Raw genomic sequence first — 23,861 nt, 5'->3', positions numbered from 1 at the left:
CAAATAGGCTTTACGCTGTCTATCTCTCTTCAAACATACGGTATCAAACTGGTCTTTGTATGACTGCGATGAAAGTAGTAGGTACTTTGAGTGACTTTAACCGGTTTGAATTATGAAAGAATTTTATAATTTTGTAACATAATAATAATCATAAAAATAATGAAATTCTCACATCTCTACTTCATATTCGCACCTTTTATAACTTCAATAATCTGAAGCATTGATTTTATCAGATAGTGGAAGCGAGCAACCATGAGGCATAGCACATCCAAGAAGGATTTCCTGAGACCCTGACGGCAATCTCTCAATCTCTACACTTTGGGTGGAACAGCAGCACAACCCCTGTGAATCTTGAATTGCGGCTTAGCGCACCGTGACCTAACCGTTCAGACAATTGAGATATCCCACTTGGTTCTGATACCATGTATAGTAGTGCAGTGTCTTTTAGTTTTACTGTAGTGTCTACCCCCGGTAGTTGAGTGGTCAACGCGACGGATTGTCAATCCTCAGGGCCCGGTTTCGATTCCCGGCTGGGTCGGAGATTTTCTCCGCTCAGGGACTGGGTGTTGTGTTGTCCTAATCATCCTCATTTCATCCCCATCGACGCGCAAGTCGCCGAAGTGGCGTAAAATCGAAAGACTTGCGCCAGGCGAACGGTCTACCCGACGGGAGGCCCTCGTCACACGACATTATTCGTTTAGTGTTGTGCTATATAGTGTAGCATTCTCGTAGTGTAGCCCAGATTTATAAATTACAATGTTTGTGATCTACCAATGCACTAAACTGTAACAGACCAATAGCGTGTTCCTTCTGGATTCGAGATGAACATATATATTTGTGACTGATAGCCACATGGTAGCATGTAGACTTAGTTAATTGTCGTTATTATTATTATTCACGTAAATATTCTATGTAGATTCCTCCACCCCCCTTAAACAGCATAATGGTTAGTTGTTACTAACACTTTTGAAATATTGTTAAATGTTGTTAAAAGTATTATGTGCTATATTCATGCCAATTTATGTGCAACATTCGATCTGTACTTTTATATAGATAACAGACTAAAACAAAATAGCAAGTAAATAAATAAATAATAACGGTGGTGAGTTAAATCCTTCCTTGGAAGTATCACGCATGAGCAGAGACTGAATGCTACTATCTTCACTATAGGAATAGTCGCCACTATCTCCGAAAATGAAACATGATAGCTTTCTCACTTTGCACACTTTCAGAGTCCAGGCAGCTCTGGTGCAGTAATTCACGACCTTCGTGTAGGACATTGTATATATATGAATTGTCACTCTGTACACATCCACCATAATGGGTTTTGTTGTTGACAATATTGGCTCATTACGAAGAAAGTGCAATGTCCACTCAGAGAAAACAAGACTGAAAAACGATTTGCACTAGGATAAGAATTCATGGAAACAATGGACTGTCAGAAAACCGAAAAAGAACAGAATCCAAGATTTGAGGTGTGGTCCCATAGAAGGATGTTGTAAATTAAAGGAAGTTTCTCCGCATAATCGGCCAAAACAGGAACATGTGGAAAACACTGACAACAATAACCGACAGGACGATAGTGCACATGTTAAGAAATTAAGGAATAACTTACATTATAATGACACTGAAGGAGCAAGGTGAGGTAAAATCTTTAGATTGGGATACACTGAGGGGACAAAAATTATCGGATACCTCCTAATATCGTCTTGGACCTTCTTTTGACCAGCGTAGTGCATCAGCTCAACGTGACATGGGCTCAACAAGTCATTGGAAGTCCCCTACAGAAATATTGAGCCATTCTGTCTCTTTAGCCGTCCATGATTGCGAAAGTGTTGCCGATGGAGAATGTTGTGCACCAACTGATTATTTCCCATTAATGTTCGATGAGATTCATGTCAGGTGATTTGGACGGTCAAATCATTCGCTCGAATTGTCCAGAATGTTCTTCAAACCAATCGCGAACAATTGTGGCTCGGTGACATGACGTCGTTATTTGGGAACTTGAAGTCCATAAATGGGTGCAAATGATCTCCAAGTAGCCGAACATAACCATTTGCAATCAATGGTCGGTTCAGTTGGACTAGGCCGGCCGCGGTGGCCGTGCGGTTCTGGCGCTGCAGTCCGGAACCGCGGGACTGCTACGGTCGCAGGTTCGAATCCTGCCTCGGGCATAGGTGTGTGTGATGTCCTTAGGTTAGTTAGGTTTAAGTAGTTCTAAGTTCTAGGGGACTTATGACCTAAGATGTTGAGTCCCATAGTGCTCAGAGCCATTTTTTCAGTTGGACTAGAGAACCCAGTCCATCCAATATAAACACAGCCCACACCATTATGGAGCCACTACCAACTTGCACAGTGCCTTGTTTAACTTGGGTCCACGGCTTCGGAGGGGTCTGCACCACACTCGAAATCTACAGTCAGCTCTCACATTGATTTGTGCAGTCATTTAAGGCAGTGTTGCTTGTCTGTTAGCACTGACAACTGTACACAAACACTGCTGCTCTCGGACGTTAGGTGAAGGGCATCGACCATTGCGTTGTCCCTGTGAGAGGTAACGTCTAAAATCTGACATTGCGGACCTCGGAATACTGAATTCCCTAAAGATTTCAGAAATGGAATGTATTAAGTGTGTATCTTCAATTACTATTCCGCGTTCAAAGTCTATTAATTCCCGCCATCGTAGTGCGGCCATAATCATGTCGGAAACCTTTTCACATGAATCATCTGAGTACAAATGATAGCTCCGCCAATACATTGCCCTTTTATACCTCGTGTACACGATAATACCACCATCTATGTATATGCATACAGCTAACCCATGATTTTTTGTCACCTCACTATATCGAAGTGAATCAGGGAAAGCTACAGCAGAAGCCAATGGTTATGTTTTCCATATATCTTCTATTCATGCACAGAGTATTAAAAAGATGTATTCCAGATATTCAGGAACAATAGTACGGACCAAAACAAGAAAAAAATGTTCAATGAGCTCTAAGATGTATACCTTAACAACTGTGTGCACTTGATCATCTTCGCTACTGTGAAAGACATCTGTTTGACTGCGAGCTCTTTGTTACGAACGACCTACAGAATGCAGTACACAAATGAGGAAACATTCCTCTGTTATTGTCCATTGATACAACATGTATTAATGATCTGTTAGTGTTCTCACTGTAAACTGTATACACAGTTCTGTGTAAGTGCAGCGAAGACGTTAGCTGTAATGGAACCACTTTGTGTTGTGATAAATTTGTGAAAAGCTTTTGCATTGTAGTTTTCATGTCTGCACTTACCAGGATTATGGGGGCCTATTATTGCACACGGAAAATAGCAGATATGGTCTTCTGTTATGGTACGACAAATGGAAGCAGCCTTCGACACCATGTCCTGTATGCTGCAAAAAACTCGGAGCATCATATACACAAGTATTCGATCATCTTTTTCAGAGACTAGCAGACTCTAGCTCCGTAATTCCGACAACGATGAATCTTGGAGGACGTCGCACCATTCATACTCCTGTTGTGGAGAGAGCGAAAGAAGATCCTAGAACTAGTATACGTCGAATCTTTCGGAGTTCGTCATCTTCTAGCCTGAGCAATCCTGCAGGAACAGTTGGTATATCCATATGATGTACAGCGTGTCCAAGCCCTTCGGCCACGATATTAGCCTTCCTGAATGTAGTACTGCCAATGGCCTTAGCAGAGATGTTGTAAAGATCCACTTTTTACGACAACGATACTGTTTGCAGACCAGATTCATACTACGCGAGATGGGATTGTCAGTTTTCATAATCAACAGTGTGGGTTGATGCAAATCCAGATGCACTTGAAAAACCAAGGTATCAGCGCCGATTTTCAGTTAATGTTTTGGGCAGGAATTATTGGTGATATACTTGTAGCATCTAAAATACTGCATATCGGGTTGATTGGTGCAAAGTATCGTCAGTTCCTATCAAACGACTCGACTGCGCTACTAGAGGAGATACCATTTGAACAACATCTGAGGACGTGGTTCATGCGTGATGGAGCACCAGCACATTTTCTCCAAAATGTCCGAGAAAAATTCACATAGACATTTAATGGGCAATGGAATGATCAGGGTGATCCAGTACATTGACCAGCTCTTTCTCCCGACCTTAATACCTTGGATACGTGACTGTGGGGAAACTTGAAATCTTTTATATATGCAAGCCCCATCAATATATACAAAACATATAGGACTAGGTTGTCAGCATTCGTGACCACCTTTAAATTTTAGAGATTGTGCATGATTCTATAAGACGTCGGGCATCCTTTAGCGATATCTCACAATTTCTGTTCGTATGCAATAGAAAGAAGATTGCATTAGACGCTCAGTATTCTGTAGGTCGTTCGCAATACAGAAAAAGTTGTGATAGAAGAGATGTGTTTCACAGTAGCGAAAATGAACTAGTGTTCATAGATTTTATGATATGAATTTTAGAGCCCATGTTTACTGGACCTATTTTTCTTGTTTTGGTTCATACGACCACCTGTCAAAGTATTTAGTACTTTATTTTGAACAGCTTTTGAACTGGCTGAAGTCCCCCACAGTGCTTTCTGCCTGTATGTTTGGGCTAATCGCAAGAATTACTGTGGGGATTTTGATACGATTTTGACTAGTAGAGAGACTAATCCACGAGGAATCTTTGTACACATAATTTATAAATATATCGTCCGCCTCCCTAGCGTAGCGGTAGCGCTACCGCCTACCACGCCAAGGGGCCGGGTTCGATTCCCGGCTGGGTCGGGAGATTTTCTCCGTTCAGGGACTGGGTGTTGTGTTGTCCTCATCATCATTTCATCCCCATCTCCGGCGAGCAAGTCGCCCAATGTGGCGTCGAATGCAATAAGCACTTGCCCTCAGCGGCCGAAATTCCCCGAATGGGGGACTCCCGACCCACAATGCAGTACGCTCATTTCCATATCAATATATCGAGTAGATTATTGAATTATGATGAATTAAATTCCCCGCTGCTGTGAAAACGATGCAGTTGCCATATAATGGTGACTGGCAGCACTCGGAATCATTCATAAATACTGTCCGCTCGACTTCAGTGCCAAGCTGGCACGAGCTACCATTAACAAGAGGCCGATTTTCTGAACGATATGCGAAGCAGGACTTACCAGATATTAAGCTGATAAGAGCAGATGTTTGGTTTCTGTACCTCAGTAAGTAAAAATGCTGTGCTGGCGCTGTAGTCTGGAGGTCAGCAAGTGGCTGTAGCATATCTATTCAATTACAAGTGCCAGTTTTCGGTAAAGAAACAACACTAAATGTGCGAGAAAATTATTTAAAATTATTCTCGTTGAAATTCTTGTAGCGCATCTTGATTCATACTCAAAAACAAGTACCAGTTTCGGTAAAGTGGTCCATTGTGTATGGTTTGCCGCAAAATTATTTTCAACGGGTGAAATTTTAAGCAATGTTAACAAAGTTTCTTTCCCGAGTGAGATTCATACGAAGAAATGTTGGTGTGGCAAACCTGCCTTCGTGCGATGCTCGTGGTGTTCGGAAGATCTCTCTTTAGAATATTTCTACGGACGGTATCATACAAAGGAATGCACCAAATCTTCCTGAAGAATAAACGTAAGAATGAAATATAAGAAGTAATATAAATATTGATATAAAGAATGACAGATAATAAGATGAGAATTTAAAAAGATTGTAACTCCTTAAAGTACCATACATACATGTATTGTATAGTGCATATATGACGCTTATTTCAAAACCCAGTTGTAATTTAACATTTAATATAACGCCCCTGCATCCCTTTACTTCATAAGACACATTTGTGTAGTAATCTTCCACAGACTGGGTAAATAAATGAAGAAAAAAATATAGCCACTGTGTCTCCATTACGGCTAAGAGTAATGCGTTCTAAAAGACATCTGAATTACTTCGAATACGTTTACCGTCGATCTCTCAGAAACGGTCGAGTATCTACGGATACGACGAGACACGTGGTCGCTTAATTTGACCCCTCTTCCACTGAGAGAAGTTTCTGAGAAATCGGGTTGTGGCACTTGCCGTGTTTTCCTCGTTAGAGATGTTCGTCTGGGGCCGAGACGGGTCGCTAGTTACTTATAAGCGTGACCTGAATGAGTAAACTTCAGTCATGTTATAGAAAACACTTTCAAAGTCTCGCAGAACCACATCTGGCCTGAGCTGTAGACACACTGCAGATTAGACGCTTCATTGCGCCTTCTGTGGCTTGGAATGGGAAAAACGGACCGATTAAAACCGATACCGGAATTTCATTTCTGAATAACCGATATTTTCCGGTATTTCTTTGGTCTGGATTACAATACCTGCTTTTATTTTTTTACCAATAACCAGGTGAAAAAAAAACGAAAATCAATTAGCCATAGCTGCAGTGGTAATTTTTTTTTTTTTTTTTGCTTTTAAGTAAAACTTTTTTAAAGAACGAATAATTTTTATTCGTAAAATTTGCGTTGATTTGAAATATTGCGTTATTATAGAAGATGGGAAAAGCGATAAGTGCTATTTTAATAGAAATGTCAACAGTAACGAGCAACAAACACTTGGCAGCCGGCCGATGTGGCCGTGCGGTTAAAGGCGCTGCTGTCTGGAACCGCAAGACCGCTACGGTCGCAGGTTCGAATCCTGCCTCGGCATGGATGTTTGTGACGTCCTTAGGTTAGTTAGGTTTAAGTAGTTCTAAGTTCTAGGGGACTAATGACCTCAGCAGTTGAGTCCCATAGTGCTCAGAGCCATTTGAACCATTTGAAACACTTGGCATATAAATTGGTACAGCGTTACCACGTGGTGTGGCCTATTAAAAGACACACGTGTACCTGCAATGTCCAAAGACTAGCCCCCTCTCTTCTATATGTTAGTTATCGAACGCCTCTTATATTGCAGAATGGCTCCACCCCTAGTCCGGAAATACTCGTATTTTACAACGTGCGGTATCAGTGAAGTACCATGTTTCCTATGCTTTAAGAGATTAAAAACGGAAGAAGCCACAACAAATTTCGGACATAATATAAGGAGAAAACTTATAACTTAACAGTTGATTCATAGTTCACAAGAAACATAGAAAGCAGCTTATCCCCTGCCTGTGTCTATATAACGTGCCCTTACCTGCTTGTAGCCCTTGAAAACGGACAAATTAACACGAAAAATAGAGTCCTTCAACCTCAGTTTTCACGCTTTAGCACTGACTGTTCGTAGTATTTAAATAATGGCATGATCTCCGATTACAAGACGGTTTTTGAGCAGAGTAAAAAAATTGGAATCCGTAAGAGAATAATGGTGATTTTTGTAGTTGTCCACCAAGGTAAGCAAAAAACGGTGGACGGATTATGTTTCCTTTAATTTCCCTATTTTATATTTTGATTCTATGTATCTTGAAACTGAGAGAGTCAAAATTTTTTAATCTTTGTTCGGTATCTACAGGAAATAATGGGAATAAAAAACGAAAAATCGGTTATTTCTTAAACTAGTTATTTTTTGCGGTTGTAACAGTCCTGTTACATGGGCGTTGAAAAAACACAATACAACTGAAAATCATTTATTTCAACAACAAACGCCATACCTATTTGTGACTCTAGTCACCGGTGGTCCAGTTTCTGTGTTTGGCCCACTGAACAAATATGGCATTAAGCGCTCCTATGAGTAATGGCCTTCTGCGACATACCCGAATCCAAAATCCATTGCTTACTGCTCCCTTCACAATTTTCCGTGCTAAACTGATTGGGATGGACCTGCATATACTGACAACAGCAATTCCTGTCAGGTTTGAAACCGATGGTCATTCACAAGGCGGGACAATCGCCTACGGTCCCTGTTGGTTAGCATCTTTTTACATCGCCCATTACACCGTCTTACATGGCTGCGAGTGGTACACAGTTCCTTGTAGACACACAAGACAGTCCGCTCTGACATACCAACTAACTGGAACTTCATTCGTTTTGTGCTCATGGAAACACGATATCTCCTTTTTCGCCATTTTGTCACACATCCATCCACGTCAACACATCCTACTAGGCTGATTCCATTCATCCGACTGGCACATACACACAACTTCACTGCCGTGAATTAAGTCGTCGTCAAGGGTCACACGACTGTCTGATACACATCATATGCTGTGCTCCAAGACGACCAGCGTCTTACGTTGATAGGATAACTAATATTTCTCCCAGTGAGTTAAACAGCACCTATTGAAGAGGTGACATGCAAAGGTGAACATGTTCATATTCTAAAAAAAAAAGTGAGATACGGAATGGAATGGTCCATAGAGAATAAGCAGAATCTGAATACATCACGAAACGTGAATTAACTCGAATATGTGTCATGATACAACCCTGTGAAAATTTATGGTTCACGCAAACACGAACTTCTCCACATATACATTTCGTGCAAAGGAGAACCAGTCCATTACGGCCAGTAGGAGATGCTGTTTCGAGCCACGTGATTTCCATTCCAGTCACGGCCAGACGTCCCAGCGCAAAGCAGCTATTAGTAACAGTTCGTTCTCCTGTGCTCCCGCGTAATAATATTGCCTAGCACTAACATTAATAATTATTATTACAAAGACACTGTTACTTCCTTGCTGACCGTATTTTCGGTATAGCAGAGATACCCCTATTAAAAGGCAACAACTGTAACAAAAGAATATAATAAGGTCTACAAGTCAGTGGATGACGTAAGAAATCCGGATGAAGACTGGAGAGTGATAGACGTGAAACACTTATCTAAAAGTGTACGAAAATGAGATCACATAACTGAAATTAAACGAATTTTCATATACAAGTGATGGAGACAACTGCACTCTGGATGTCACAGCAAGATGTGCAGAAGTGGATGTCTCGTTAGAAACGCTGATGGACCATTACGAAACTCTTTTCTTAACCACGAGCTGAAGTGCTTCTCAGCCATCCAATCTCAGATGTCATGTTACTGCGAACAATTTTCGGAGAAGACTGGCAAAATCAATAGGACCTAAGCTAGTATACATCCATCACTGACAATATACCAATGTTGTTCAACACACAGCTAGAGAAAATTGCTTGTGACTGGTTAGAAGAAGCTTCTGGTTAACATGTTTAAGTGTAACAGCTACCTCAAAGAACCGTTTGCATAATAGATAACATCGTTGGAGGTAGGAATTAAACAACGCCTTCAGTCACAACTTTTTCGTATTTTATTAACTACACTATGCATTTCGGACCCTGTGGGTCCATCGTCAGGTGTACTTTGTTTTAATACATGTTTTATTTCTTCTCCTGAATGAGGTGAAATGCATGTTACTGCCATGAAAAAGTTTAATGTTAGGTTATGAATTTCGTAAATCGAACGCTGAAAATACGTGCAAAACGTTGCAACGTTTTGCAAGCCTTTCCTTTCCTTGGATTATGTGGTAAGTTTACACTGTTCATTTTCTACTATTATGCACATATTTTCCGCGTTCGACTTACGAATATTTTCATTGCAGATTTGATTTGCAGATGTGAACTGCCTTTTGGCACAGAAGTAAAGGCATTTCCATTACAGTATGTTGTATTGTATTGTATGTTAACCGGGGGCCTAGAAACGACAGAGAGGCTCCGTCCCCGCAGCAGCCGCAGTGGACCGCAACCCCACGACGACTACAACAGTCCACTTCACCCCTCCGCCGCCTCACGCCGAACCACACTTTCAGGGTTATTGTGCGGTTCGGCCTCCGGTGGACCGACCCCCCCCCCCCCCCCCCAGCCACTCCCCTCAGGGAACGTCTCACACCAGCCGACTGTAGCCCCTATGTTTGCGTGGTAGAGTAATGGTGGAGTACGCGTACGTGGAGAACTTGTTTGCGCAGGAATCGCCGACATAGTGCAGCTGAGGCAGAATAGGCCAACCAGCCCGCATTCGCCGAGGTAGGTGGAAAACCGCCTAAAAACCATGTACAGACTGGCCGGCTCATCGGACCTCGACACAAGTCCGCCGGGCGGATTCGTGCCGGGGACCAGGCGCTCCTCCCCAATCCGGAAAGCCGTGCGTTAGACCGAACGGCTAACCGGGCGGGCTGCAATATGTTACTTTCATTCAGATGTTGCCTGAAATGAGTTTTATGTTGATCGTGGGAAACTACACTCAGCGGAAATGTTCATCTTTGCTTGCCCACCTCCTCATATTCACCGCTAACTCTGACGTGGCCCACTTGTCGCGCGTGTCCAGAGACGCTGCGGGTGCACCCTCCGGGCGGTACGCTGGAGAAGACGTGCACGGCCGCCTACCCGCTGACGACCGCCTCCGGCCGCCCCTTCACGCTGCAGACCGGCTCCCTGCTGGTCGTCTCCATCCTCGGCCTCCACCTGGACCCGCGCTACTTCCCACACCCGGAGCGCTTCGACCCCGAGCGCTTCAGTCCGGACAACAAGGACCGCACCGCGCTCAAGGCTTACATGCCGTTCGGTCTTGGGCCGCGGTCCTGCATAGGTGAGCACGCTGCTAAACAATACGTAAGCATCTGAGATGGTTTCTATTTTTTTAATGCAATGCAATTTACAGGGTTACGTGAAAAACAACCAGATACGACGAAAATATTTTTTCCATGAAACGGTAATCCATGAGAAACTTACACTATCTGTTCAAAAGTATATGGAGACCCCTAAGTAGTTTGGAGTTGACTACTAGATGTCACGAGAGATGTACCCGGCAATAGAAGTTGAGGCGTGAGGCGGGGAATATTATGTTGTCAGTAGGGTAGTCACATCAGAATGAGTCGGTCAGGAGACCTCAACGACATCGAATGTAGACTAGTCATTGGCTGTCTCCTGATAAACATTTCAAACCTTCTAAAGCTGCACAAATTGACTGTTGGTGCTGTGCATACACGAAGGAGCCACCACAGACAAACCAAGACCAGCCAGACTTCACCTGCTGGACACATCTACTCGCGCACCGAGACCGCCGAGCACTGCAGAGGGTGTTCATAAAAAATACACTACTGCTCATTAAAATTGTTACACCACGAAGATGACGTGCTACAGACGCGAAATTTAACCGACAGGAAGAAGATGCTGTGATTTGCAAATGATTAGCTTTTCAGAGCATTCACACAAGGTTGGCGCCGGTGGCGACACCTAGAACGTGCTGACACGAGGAAAGTTTCCAACCGAATTCTCATACACGAACAGCAGTTGACCCGCGTTGCCTGGTAAAACGTTGTTGCGATGCCTCGTGTAAGGAGGAGAAATGCGTACCATCACGTTTCTGACTTTGATAAAGATCGGATTGTAGCCTATCGCACCGTGACGTTGCTGCTCGCGTTGGTCGAGATCCAATAACTGCTAGCAGAATATGCAATCGGTAGGTTCGGCAGGGTAATACGGAACGCCGTGCTGGATCCCAACGGCCTCGTATCACTAGCAGTCGAGATGACAGGCATCTTATCCGCACAGTTGTAAAGGATCGCCCAGCCACGTCTCGATCCCTGAGTCAACAGATGGGGACGTTTGTAAGACAACAACCATCTGCACTAACAGTTCAACGACGTTTGCAGTAGCACGGACTATCAGCTCGGAGACCGTGGCTGCGGTTACCCTTAACGCTGCATCACAGACAGGAGCGCCTGTGATGGTGTACTCAACGATGAACCTGGGGCACGAATGGCAAAACATTTTTTCGGATGAATCCAGGTTCTGTGTACAGTATCACGATCGTCGCATCCATGTTTGGCGACATCGCGGTGAACGCACATGGGAAGCGTGTATTCGTCATCGCCATACTGGTGTATCACCCGGCGTGATGGTATGGAGTGCCATTGGTTACACGTCTCGGTCACCTCTTGTTCGCATTGACGGCACTTTGAACAGCGGACGTTACATTTCAGATGTGTTACGACCCGTGGCTCTACCCTTCATTCGATCACTGCGAAACCCTACATTTCAGCAGGATAATGCACGACAGCATGTTGCAGGTCCTGTACGGGCCTTTCTTGATACAGAAAATGTTCGACTGCTATCTTGGCCAGCACATTCTCCAGATTTCTCACCAACTGAAAACGTCTGGTCAATGGTGGCCGAGCAACTGGTTCGTCACAATATGCCAGTCACTACTCTTGATGAACTGTGGCATCGTGTTGAAGTTGCATGGGCAGCTGTAGCTGTACACGCCATCCAAGCTCAGTTTGAATCAATGCCCAGGTGTATCAAGGCCGTTATTAGGGAAGAGGTGGTTGTTGTGGGTACTGATTTCTCAGTGTCTTTGCACCTAAACTGCGTGAAAATATAATAACATGTCAGTTCTAGTATAATATATTTGTCTAATGAATACCCGTTTATCATCTGCATTTCTTCTTGGTGTAGTAACTTTAATGGCCATTAGTGTAGCTTGAATTCAGCGGAAGGAATCACTCGTGAGATCAAAAGCGCTGCTAGCGTTCCAGCTAGCACAGTGACTGTGCACAAGCAGAAAGAGGTGGAATACAGTAGTGCAACAGCTGTTCGTAAGCTACACGTAACTGTGATCAACGCTAAGCGACGCCGCGCGGGATTAGCTGTGTGGTCTAAGGCGCTGCAGTCATGGACTGTGCGGCTGATCGCGGCGGAGGTTCGAGTCCTCCCTCGGGCATGGGTGTGTGTGTTTGTCCTTAGGATAATTTAGGTTAAGCAGTGTGTAAGCTTAGGGACTGATGACCTTAGCAGTTAAGTCCCGTAAGATTTCACACACCTTTGAACATTTGCGAAGCGATGATTTAGGTGGCGATGCCATTAGACAGTGGAAGACTGGAGTGTTGATCACGCTATAGCATGTGGCAATCCGAGGCAGTGGTTGAAGTTTGGCGAATGGCGGGAGAATGTTACCCGCCATCGCGTGAAGATCCAACAATGAATACGCAGGAGGAGGTACTAAGATCTTTAGTTACCGTGTGGAGCCCTTATTGCGCTTAAGAAGCCGCTATATCCGGAAGGATAGGAACACATTTCACAGTATTTTGTACAACATACAGTGGAGGAACAATTCAGAGATGACTGTTTCTATCAACACGCCAGTGCATCCTGTCATAAAGCACCATTTGTGAGGCAACGGTTTCTGGACTGAAACATTCTTGAAATGAACTGTTCTACCAGGAGTCCCGATCTGAATCCAATGGATCGTCTTTGGGAAGAGAAGGTCGACTTCGCTCCAGACACCAGCGTCCAATATCGCTATCGTTTCTGGTTTCAGGCCCTGACGAAGAATGGACTTCCATTCTTCCACAGACATTCTGAAACCTCATCGAAAGTACCCCCAACAGAAGAAATGGAAATGAGCCTATGGCATCGTTGGGCCGGAGACCCCATTCGGGGAAGTTCGGCCGCCAAGTGCGTCTTATTGCATTCAATGCCACATTGGGCGACTTGCGCGCCGGTGATCAGGATGGTATGATGATGAGGACAATACAACACCCAGTCCAAGAGCGGAGAAAATCTCCAACTCGGCCGGGAATCGTACGCGCTCCCGCTTGCGTGGGAGGCAAGCACGTTACCACCCAGCTAAGCAGGAGGACACCCCCAACAGAGTTCAAGCAGTCAAAAGGCGAGGGGTGGACACACCCCCATATTAATGTCAACTAACATGTCTCTATATTCTTCTAATCAGATAGTCTAATAGATGACATCTTCAAAACTGGGTGTGATGAAGCAAACTGTTTTTATTATTGAAATTAGCGTGAAATATTTAGCTGTTCATTTTATTTATTTGTCCTCACGACACTAGAGCTATAAGGTATGTCACATAATTTACATTACATCCATTATGACATGTATATAATAAGAGGCCTTACGTATAGTGTAGAATCCAAATTTTAGAAATAACTGTGACAAATACTATCTGCATCTATTTTCTGCTACCACTGCCGTTACTATTTCCACATGTTATGTCATAGTTATTTCCAAATTTTGAATTCTATACTACTGTTATTTCCAAATGTTGAATTCTATATTACTGTAAGACTTGTTATAAAACGCTTCCCCTACTTAATGTAGTGCAAATCATGGAGATTGCTTGGCTCGGTGTGCAAGTGCTGCTGATGGCCCTAATCACGCCTGGACAGATAAACAAACAAAGACAACAAATAATGTTTGCAGATTTCAATTCTCAAAAGCACTTTCCTCTATCACATCTAATTTTGAAGATATCAGCAGTTTATTTTTCCTAGAACACCATTCACCGGAAATGTTTTCATCGTCTTTTGTTGTTTTGATGTTACACTGGAAATAACGCTGGTAATCCTGAATGGAAGTCCTGTCAAACCGTCCTTTCCATACGATGTTTTCATACACATATATTAAACTTTAATCTATCTCATGTGAAACTTTGGTGCGCAGCACTGTGTGAAGTAGCCCACTGTTCACCAACCCAAATAAGATAATGTTGAAGGGAGCAGTGCGACTCAGCAGAAAGAGATACGCATCAGAACTCGATAGATATTAGACCTACCTAAAAGAGACATAAATTAGCATGCCACAATTCCATGAAAGTGCCAACGAATACATTTATTTCCTGCGAAGATGCAAGCAGTCGAAAAGGTAATGGAGTAGATAAGGCATCAATTAACGAGATGCTCGAGAAGTATTTGTTTTGCACTAAATGCGTTAACACTAAATCGGATGCAGATATTGGTGAGTAATAACAGCAACGCAAGTAATGCACATTGGCACAATGTTTTACTCTGCTAAAGGAGAAGTTCCTTGTAAGTCATCATGTATGACAGCTGCAGTGTTTATGAACAGTAGCCGCTATATTAATGTGAGTGAGGATTTCGAAATACTGCTCCTCTTTCAGGCAATACCGCACACCATATCTGAGCAAAAATTTGCGCAGGAACGCGGGACGAGGAATATACAACTTTCAAAACGGCGTACAAATAACACCACTGTTCAGAACGACGTCAAATTGCAACGGAATGTTATCGGAGAAGGGCGAAAATGTATGGCAGAAGAAAAAAAAAATAGTGTGAAAATTGACCAATAGATGGCGCTGTATATGTCAGAAAACGTAAGTGAAAACCCCTGTCATGCGCACGACCCATTGAAGTTGGTATAAACACGCCGGGTACACGGCTTTTTCCTCCTTTCGCGTCTGCGACGTCCGCCACTACTGTCTCAATGCAGGATCGCGCTCTGCTTGTAAACCTGTATTACAAGAATGATGACTGTGCACACGTCGCTCTGCAGAAGTTCCGGACACTGAAGGGTTTGAAAAAAAGGCGTTGGTCCGGTGACTGCCGTGGGTCTGGACAAAATGATTCGGAAATTCGAAAAGACATGTTCTTTTGGTGTGCAACCTGGTAGAGGGAGGAAACGAATTGATTCGACGTCAGTGGAAGCAATGGCCACAGCAGTGTAGGAGGAGACGAGAGGTGGTGTGCAAACGTGTAGTGCACGTAGAATTGCCCGAACGTTGGACATTCCCGTGAGCACGGTGCGTAAAATCCTACGAAACATCCATCTTTTCTGTCCATTCAAAGTTACCCATGTGCACGAGTTGCTTCCTGTTGACCTGTCAGCAAGAGAGACCTTTTTTTTAGAATTTCTTGCTCGCGTGGAAGTGGACAATGATTGGCCGTGGAAGATTTTGTGGACAGACGAAGCCCACTTCCACGTGAAAGGATATGTCTATAAACAGAATTGTCGAATATGGGCAACGCAAAATCCACACGCAAGTCAACCAGTACCACTTCATCTTTACGGCATCATTTATCGTAGGGTCATATTTTTTCGAAGAGACAGGTGTTTCCGGTCCTGTTATCTGTACGGTTACTGGTAAGCGCTATGAGTGTCTTTTGCGCAACCATGTCATTCCAGCTCTTTAACAGCGTGGCTGTGTGGATGGTATCATTTTTATGCAAGATGGCGCACCTCCGCACATTGCAAATGCAGTGAAGCATCTGCTGAAGCGCCATTTGGGAAATGTTAGAATTATGAACCGCCATTTCCCTACAGCCTGGCCGTCACGATCACCTGATCTCAATCCGGGTGACTTCTGGCTGTGGAGCTATCTGAAAGACGTTATGTTAGGCGTTCCGACTGCAAACTTAGCTGCATTGATAGCATGCGTTGCGCAACACATTCTGAACGTGACCCCGTAAACACTTCGAACAATGTGGAATATGCTTTTTCTCTATTTTCAGTATTGCAGAAAACGGTGGACAGCAGATTGAACATGTCTTGCGCCAGTCACACCAAAATTAATAATCGTATTTCATTTTGATTGATGCTTTTTATGCAGTTTTTGGCCTCAGGACAATTAAAAACCGATTTTTCCTGTCCGATGTGACATGATCTTGCGCTGGTGGATGGGCTTACGTAACTAATAGTATCACACCTGTACACCCATGGACACTGAGTAGTACCGGTAGTTTACCGTCAAACGTACATCTTAGGCATTGTTGTACGATTCATTTGTCATTTGTAGTAGACCACTATCACATTAGGATGCTTACAGCGCCATTTGTTGCTACATATTGTAACTATTTATTTTTCTTCTGCCATACATTTTCCTCCTTCTCAGATAACATTCCGTTGCAATTTGACGTTATTCTGGCCAGTGGTGTTATTTCTACAACGGTTTGAAAGTTTAACTTGAATTATAATCACCCTGTATAAAACCATTTCAAGTAATGACATGTACAGTGTGTTCATAATTAAAGTTCCAGTTTAAAAACGCTGTAGAAGGAGAACCACTTCTCAGGAACCGAGCGAGGTGGCGCAGTGGTTACACACTGGACTCGCATTCGGGAGGACGACGGTTCAATCCCGCGTCCGGCCAACCTGATTTAGGTTTTCCGTGATTTCCCTAAACCACTCCAGGCAAATGCTGGGATGGTTCCTCTTAAAGGGCACGGCCGACTTCCTTCCCCATCCTTCCCTAATCCGATGAGACCGATGACCTCGCTGTCTGGTCTCCTTCCCCAACCAAACCAACCAACCAACTTCTCAGAATTAAGTTAAATTTTAACAGCATGTTATTGACGCAAGGGGGAACCATCGTGGAACAATAACAAAAGAACTGACGAAAATGTGTCCAATAGATGGTACTGTAAGCGTTTTAACGTAAAAGTGGAATCGGCTACAAATAACAGATGAATCGCAATACGACGGCTATAGTTTGAGTTGCACATTACACCACCCGTGTCGCTGAATGTGCACGAAGGCACAAGTTCGACAGTCAACCGTTGTGGCTCTGTTAGTCAGGTAAGCCGATTCCTCAAGACAAGGTCGTACCACTTCGGATGGGAAAAATCGGTATTCGTCCTGAGGCAAAAAAACAGCGTAAAAATCAGAAAGACATCGGTTTCTAACTGTCGTGAGACTGGCGCAAGACATGTTCAATATGCTGCCATGAGCTGAAATTAAGAAACAGCAATTTCCACAAAACACCTGAGTGTCTCAGAGGTGACGTTCAGAATGCGTTGCGCGACGCGTGCCTACAGTTCAGCTACGTCCGTATTTGGAGCACTGAACACAACATCGTTCAGATAACCTCAGAGCCAGAAGTCACACGGAAGATCAGGTGATCTGGAGGCCCAGGCTGTAGGGAAATGACGGCTGATAATTCTAGAATGTCTAAAATACCTCTGCAGCTTCCGCTTCATTGTCTGTGCAATATGCGGGGGAGCGCCTTCTTGCGCAAAAATTATCCCACCCACACATGCACTGTGCTGAAGGGTTGGAATGACATTGGCGTGCAAAAGACTCTCACAGCGTTTACCAGTGACGGTACAGGTAACGGGAGCCGCAGGACTCACTTCCTCGAAAAGCTACGGCCCTATCATAAACGATGCTGTCAACCCGCACCAGAGAGACCCGTTTGCAGAATGAACCGGTACAGGTTGCTGTGCGTGCGGATTTTCCGTTGCCCATATTATGGAATTCTGCGTATTGACTTGTCCTTGAAGATAGAAATGGGCTTCGTCTGTCCACAGAGTGTTCCATGGCCATTCATGGTCCACTTCCATGCGAGCAAGAAATTCCAGAGCGACCGTTTTGCTGGCTGGTCAACAGGTAGCTACTCCTGAACATGCCTGATTTTGTATGGAAAGCAAACGGCAGGATGTTCTATAGGATTTTATGCACCGTGCTCGCAGCTTGTCCAACGTTTGGGCAATTGCCTGAGCACTGCATGTTTGCACGCCACTGCTCGATCCCTCCCTCAATGCTGTGGGCATACTCCCTCTGCCACACTGCATTTCAAAAGAACTTGTCTTTTTGAGTTATGCACTCATTTTCTTCAGACCCTTAACAGACATCGGAACAATGGCTTTTTTTCATACCCTTGAGTGTCCGGAACTTCGGCAGGGCTACTGGCGCACGGTCACCGTTCTTTTAAAAGAGCTTTGACAGCAGCGCGCGATCCTTCATGGAGGCAGTCACGTTGGACGTCTCAGATGCAAACTGAGCAACAGCGGCGTGCCGCGCGTCTGTTGGTTGGTGTGGATACTCTGGATTGGCTTACCTAACTAACAGTGCCACAGCTGTTGACTGCTGGACTTGTGAATTCAGCGCTTTCAGAAGTACGGTGGTGTCACGTGCAACTCAATCCACAGCTGTCGCGTTGCGATTCAACTTGTAGAGGAAGACCAGAGATTAGTGTAGTAAGCACGTTCAAAAATGTGTATCATGCATTAGTTATGCATAAAGAGTGCTTCAACAACATAATTCAATTATGGATAACGATATGCATGAGTTCATAAGGATTAGTGTAGTAAGCACCTTCAAAAATGTGTATCATGCATTAGCTATGCATAAAGAGTGCGTCAACAACATAATTAAATTATAAATAGCGATATGCATGTGTTCATAAGGATCGGTGTAGAAAGCAATTTCAAAAATAGGTACCATGCATTAGTTATGCATAAAGAGCGCTTCAACTACATAATTCATTTAGAGTTAACGATACGCACGTGTTCATAAGGATTAGTGTAGTAAGCACCTTCAAAAATGTGTATCATGCATTAGTTATGCATAGAGAGTCCGTCAACAACATAATTCAACTATGGTTAACGATGTGCATATATTCATAAGGATCAGCGTAGAAAGCAACTTCAAAAATAGGTACGATGCATTAGTTATGCATAAAGAGGGCGTCAACAACATAATTTATTTATGGTTAACCATATGCATATGTTCATAAAGTTGAACACTGAATATACATCGAGAATATTCTTATACAGACTGTACTGTATTTCTGTATTACGTATACTCAAATTACAAAGTCTTGAGACGGTGTGCTGCAATCAATACCTTTGTTTAAAATTTTTCAGGTCAGAGATTCGCGCTGTCTCAGGTGAAAATGGGTGTCGCCGCTGTTGTTTTGAACCTCGATGTGTCGCGAACTCCACGCACGTCCGACCCCATCGAGATGGACCCGAAGTTCATACTCAACAATTCCAAGGACGGACTCTGGCTCTCCTTCAAGCCCCTAGCCTGATACAGGGCAAAAAACTGAAGGAAGAAAAGTAAAAGAAAGGTGTTTTAGATACCTAAGTGCTGGCTAGGCTTGCGATGAACGGCATTACCGAATCTGTTGTGGTTAAAGTTCCAATAGTACTTTATTGTATAGAAGCATGTTGTAGCAATTGCTCAAATTTTATAAATTAAAAGCAAGAGCATCCCTGCAGACTCGTAAAATATTTCTAAGTCTCTGCAGTTTTATTTTTTTCATTCGAAAGTGGGTGAAATCATTAATTGTTTACTACAGAGCACTAGACAAGTTTGACACTAGAGCTGAAGGCATTGCAACACCCAAAATAACACACAAACTGAATCTTCCCAGATATGGAACTGTAGGTCAAACGTGTATGACAATTCCAACCACAAAGATGACTCAGCGCTAGATGAGAGGTGCATAATAAGCTGTTCTCGGTCAGAAACTTCCGTGTGGGGATACTGGATGAAATGATATACTGAAGTACCGGTACCGAAGGCATATGTGAGTGAACGCGAAAAATTAGGCATGTACCCCAAACAGTGGTACGTGAACTACCCTCTGATACAAACCTTGTATTGTGCTGCGCCGTAGAAATGTAGGTAAATTATTTTTCAACAGAATAATAGTGATATCCATACTGCTACAGAGACTGTAATGTGGTTGATGTACAACACTGTAAAACAGCCAAAGAAAACCCACTATCCTAATTTACATTTCTTGGAAATATGTGGAATGTCTTGAATCTTGCACTGAAAGAAATCAAATTAAATAAAAAGCACTGTTGTGAAACCCCTTCGAGACGCCTAGGCAAAATCCCAGTGGAGACATCAAAGTGATAGAATCAATAAACGCTTCCAAAGAGTAGCCCTCTTACGGCGAAGAAACAAGATAAACTATTTATGTACGATTATGCTTTGTATGGCACAATGTGTCTTTGTTTTTTAAGTTCTTTGTGGCTACTTTTTTAAACAAAGTTCACAATTTCGAATTTTCAGCTTTCATTCCATGTTGATTTCATATTAATTTATCCCCATAAAACCTTCAACGTCAAATTGCATTTGCGCCAGAACACTTTTTCTTAAGTTTTCAAATACGGTCAGCCGATGTGCCGATGCTAGCACCAGAATTGGACTACAGAAACTGGTAAAATAATTAAGTGTGCAAATACATGTTGTATGTTTAAAATAGACGACTGCTTAAAGTTTTACTTTATTTGACATAGTGTGCAGTTTTAATTATTTTTTGTTCTTCGTATGTTAAATAAATATTAAAGTATCTATACAACAAGTCGTTTCTGGCAGCGATTAATCTCCTAAACAGCTTCAAAAACAAAATGTCAAGGCGTCCAAATACATTTTATATATGGTGTACACAAAGATAGAGTAGAGACAAACAACCTCTTCACTCCTGAGCGCATATTAAAAGTACATGTGGGCTATTATTGTCTTAATTGGTTTGTGTTAATGCTAGTTGACAATGAATGGCAGTCAAAACGTTTTTTGAATCAATAGTGCATTTTTTATAAATGGTATCATATATGATACCTCAGGACTTAAGCAGGATAATAGGACACACAACTTAACAGCTTCTTGTTGCTTTATGAAAAAACATATATACTACACATATTTCTCATATTTGCTGTAGATTTCAAGGTAGATCAAAATGCACATTTGGTATCAAAACTTTCAACAACTGTAAGCAAGCAGTTCGAAATACTTGAACAAAATTACCATAGCAAAATTTTTCAAGGTATTTTTGCTTTTTCTGATATTAACCACATGGACTGGCATTAGGTTAACATAACTTGTCCTAATTTAACTTCACTTTTTATCGTGTAATGCAATTCCTATCAGTAGTGAAGCAAGGAAGCACTTTGCACTGTTCTCGCCCTGCAAAGGTAAGCCATCTGCAACCAAGTGCCCGACATTTTGAGGTGTTGTTTTCAACATGGCACTCAAGGCTGGGGTAAACAAGCAAAAAAAATACAACCCCCCTTCCACTGACGTAAATAGAATTGGGACTGGGTCTCGAGGTATCATAAATGATGCGGAAAAGTTTAAAGCTCATAAACTGGTTATAACATTAATTTATGCTTCGCCACTAACTGAGGAGTATCTGTGAAGCTTTAGTAAGTTAGTAAATCATCTGAAAACACTTGTAATTACAAAAAGATTTGTCTTTATCTCAATTTCGCCGAGACATGCTGCGCAGTTACAGGATCCGGAGTTTGTAATGAATACTGACACCCCTTGGTGCTCGGCAGAAGGACGAGCAAGTGAGCTGTGCAACTGCGATGTGCATTTATATGGTACCACAGGCCAGAAAAGACTCAGCTGCGTATGCGCCCGGAAAAAAAATAAAACCTGGCAGTATCATATATGATATCTTGGGACTGAAGAGGATAAGTAAAGCTGTTCTCAAACGGGACGAGGTACCTGACATCGACGTGAACGAAGCATCTATAACCAACCGCATGAGACACAGTGCCAGCTTAAAGTGATTTGCAGTTTCAGCGTTCTGCAGTTGCAGATGTCGCCTGTATCAGGTCTACAAACCACACAGTTTATTTACAAAAAATGGACGGGTGTAAATTCCCACGTTACGTCTATTAAAACACACATTCCTCCCCTTCTTCATATACTAATCACTTTGTTCTGTCTGTGGCAAACGCAAATAAAAACATATCCATGGACATGTTGCAAAATAAAAAGGGAAGTTCCTGTTCAGTAAGCAAAGACATCAGCTTATAATACTTCCATTACAAAAGAATTGCAATATTGAGAATCTCTACATGGCCATGTTTTGACAAAATTGAGTTACCTGTGATTCTGAAATTTAAACACATAAGCCCATCATGATACAACGAAGTTCTATTAAAAATAAATGGCAATATTGAGAAACAACACACGCACATTTTTTTGACAAAGTTACCTGTGATTCTGTACTTTAAACATATACGTAGGCTGACCATAATACAGACAAAATCCGTAAGTTCTGGCATTTTCTTTGTTGTTGTGCAGCCATTGTATCACCTAAAACGAAGAGAAACTCCACATGTACAAAAGTTATAGGCATTATCAAAATTGTATGTTACCAGCACTGCTTTAAACAGATAGCATAATCGATATGCGCCTATATATGACAAGGAAATGCACGACTTTAGGCAATTTCTGCCATTCCTACCAAAAGAAGAAATTAAACAGAATTTCTACACTGACATATACAATTGGTCACCATATGTCAAAGATTGAGACTATTTTTTTATTTTCCACGTCTAGTTCCGTATGGTGAAATTGAGGAGCAAGTCTCCAATGTCCTGGAACGTGTCAGTATGTGAAATTACAACATAAAAGTAATAACAGATAAAATAAAATGTTTATGAACGCAAAAAAGGACAAGCCATAACTTTATGTAAACGCAATCAACAATATAACATAAGAATTAGCTTAATTTTTCAAAGACCTCCTCGAAGAAGTTGTGACCCATGAGGAAACTCTTCAGTTTGGTTCTGCCTAGCATTAACTGAGTCAAAGCTGCTAATTTTTGGGAATAAGCTGATATTCTCAACAAGAAACGGCAATATACATACATATACTGAGAGAGGTCAATGTCACAATACCCTGACTAGTGAACACGGTTCGACAAAAGATTCGCGAACTTACACCACTTATTGCCCGAAACGCCCGCTTCTGAGCCAAAGATATCCTTTGAAAATTCTAAGAGCTACGCCAAAATATAGTACCATACGACATAAGGGAATGAAAACATGCAGAGTACACTACTTTTCGCGTCGAACGATCACTTTCTTCAGAAACCGTTCTAACAGTAAAAATAGCAGCATTAAGTCTTTGAATAAGATCCTGAACGTGAGCTTTCCTCGACAGTTTCTTATTTATCTGAACACCTAGCAATTTGAACTGTTCAGTTTCACTAATCATCACATTCTGTGAAATTAAAACGTCGGGTTTTGTTGAATTCTGTATTAGAACATGAACTTTTGTCATGAACTGCACTATTTTAAACAGAACTATTGTTGCACACAACATCCTTTACTGGCAAGCTAGCGTCATCATCAAACAGAAATATTTTAGAATTACCTGTAATACTGGAGGGCATATCATTTATATAAATAATTAACAGGAGTGTGTGGAGTATAATTCCAAAGAGAATGGAAAACAGGCACAAGTCGGTTAATTTCTGTCCATTACCGTAATGATGTATGAGTTAAGTAATGATTTATGAATATTTACTACAAAATATTGAGAAAGCACACATGTCCATTAAATAAATTTTATCTTAACGTCAAGAAAACGTATCATGATTGTGTTCAGTGTATTAGTATTCTTCACTCTACGTTAATTTGAACGAAAAATGAGCAGAAAACCAGAATTTCAGCGCAAATATAAGGCCTCAAATGTTTC

General features: G+C 42.4%; 1 protein-coding gene across 2 annotated transcripts in view; it reads left to right on the top strand.

Annotated features, from left to right (window-relative positions):
• Positions 1-20,624, top strand: part of LOC124805132 (cytochrome P450 6j1-like) — a 90,180-nt gene extending 69,556 nt beyond the window's left edge. Inside the window, exons 8-9 of one of the 2 annotated variants that reach the window (XM_047265590.1) lie at positions 10,201-10,461; positions 19,274-20,624. In XM_047265590.1, coding sequence (XP_047121546.1) covers positions 10,201-10,461; positions 19,274-19,440 — 428 coding nt within the window. In that variant the 3' untranslated portion in view covers positions 19,441-20,624. Of the gene's footprint in view, positions 1-10,200; positions 10,485-19,273 lie in introns of both variants that reach the window. The other variant, XM_047265591.1, reaches the window with a different exon arrangement.
• Positions 20,625-23,861: the final 3,237 nt, after the last annotated feature.

Source organism: Schistocerca piceifrons, chromosome 7 (genome assembly GCF_021461385.2).
Source record: "Schistocerca piceifrons isolate TAMUIC-IGC-003096 chromosome 7, iqSchPice1.1, whole genome shotgun sequence".
Taxonomy (NCBI): Eukaryota; Metazoa; Arthropoda; class Insecta; order Orthoptera; family Acrididae; genus Schistocerca; species Schistocerca piceifrons.
The sequence above is the reverse complement of the archived record's forward strand: the minus strand, read 5'-3'. Positions and strand labels throughout refer to the sequence as shown.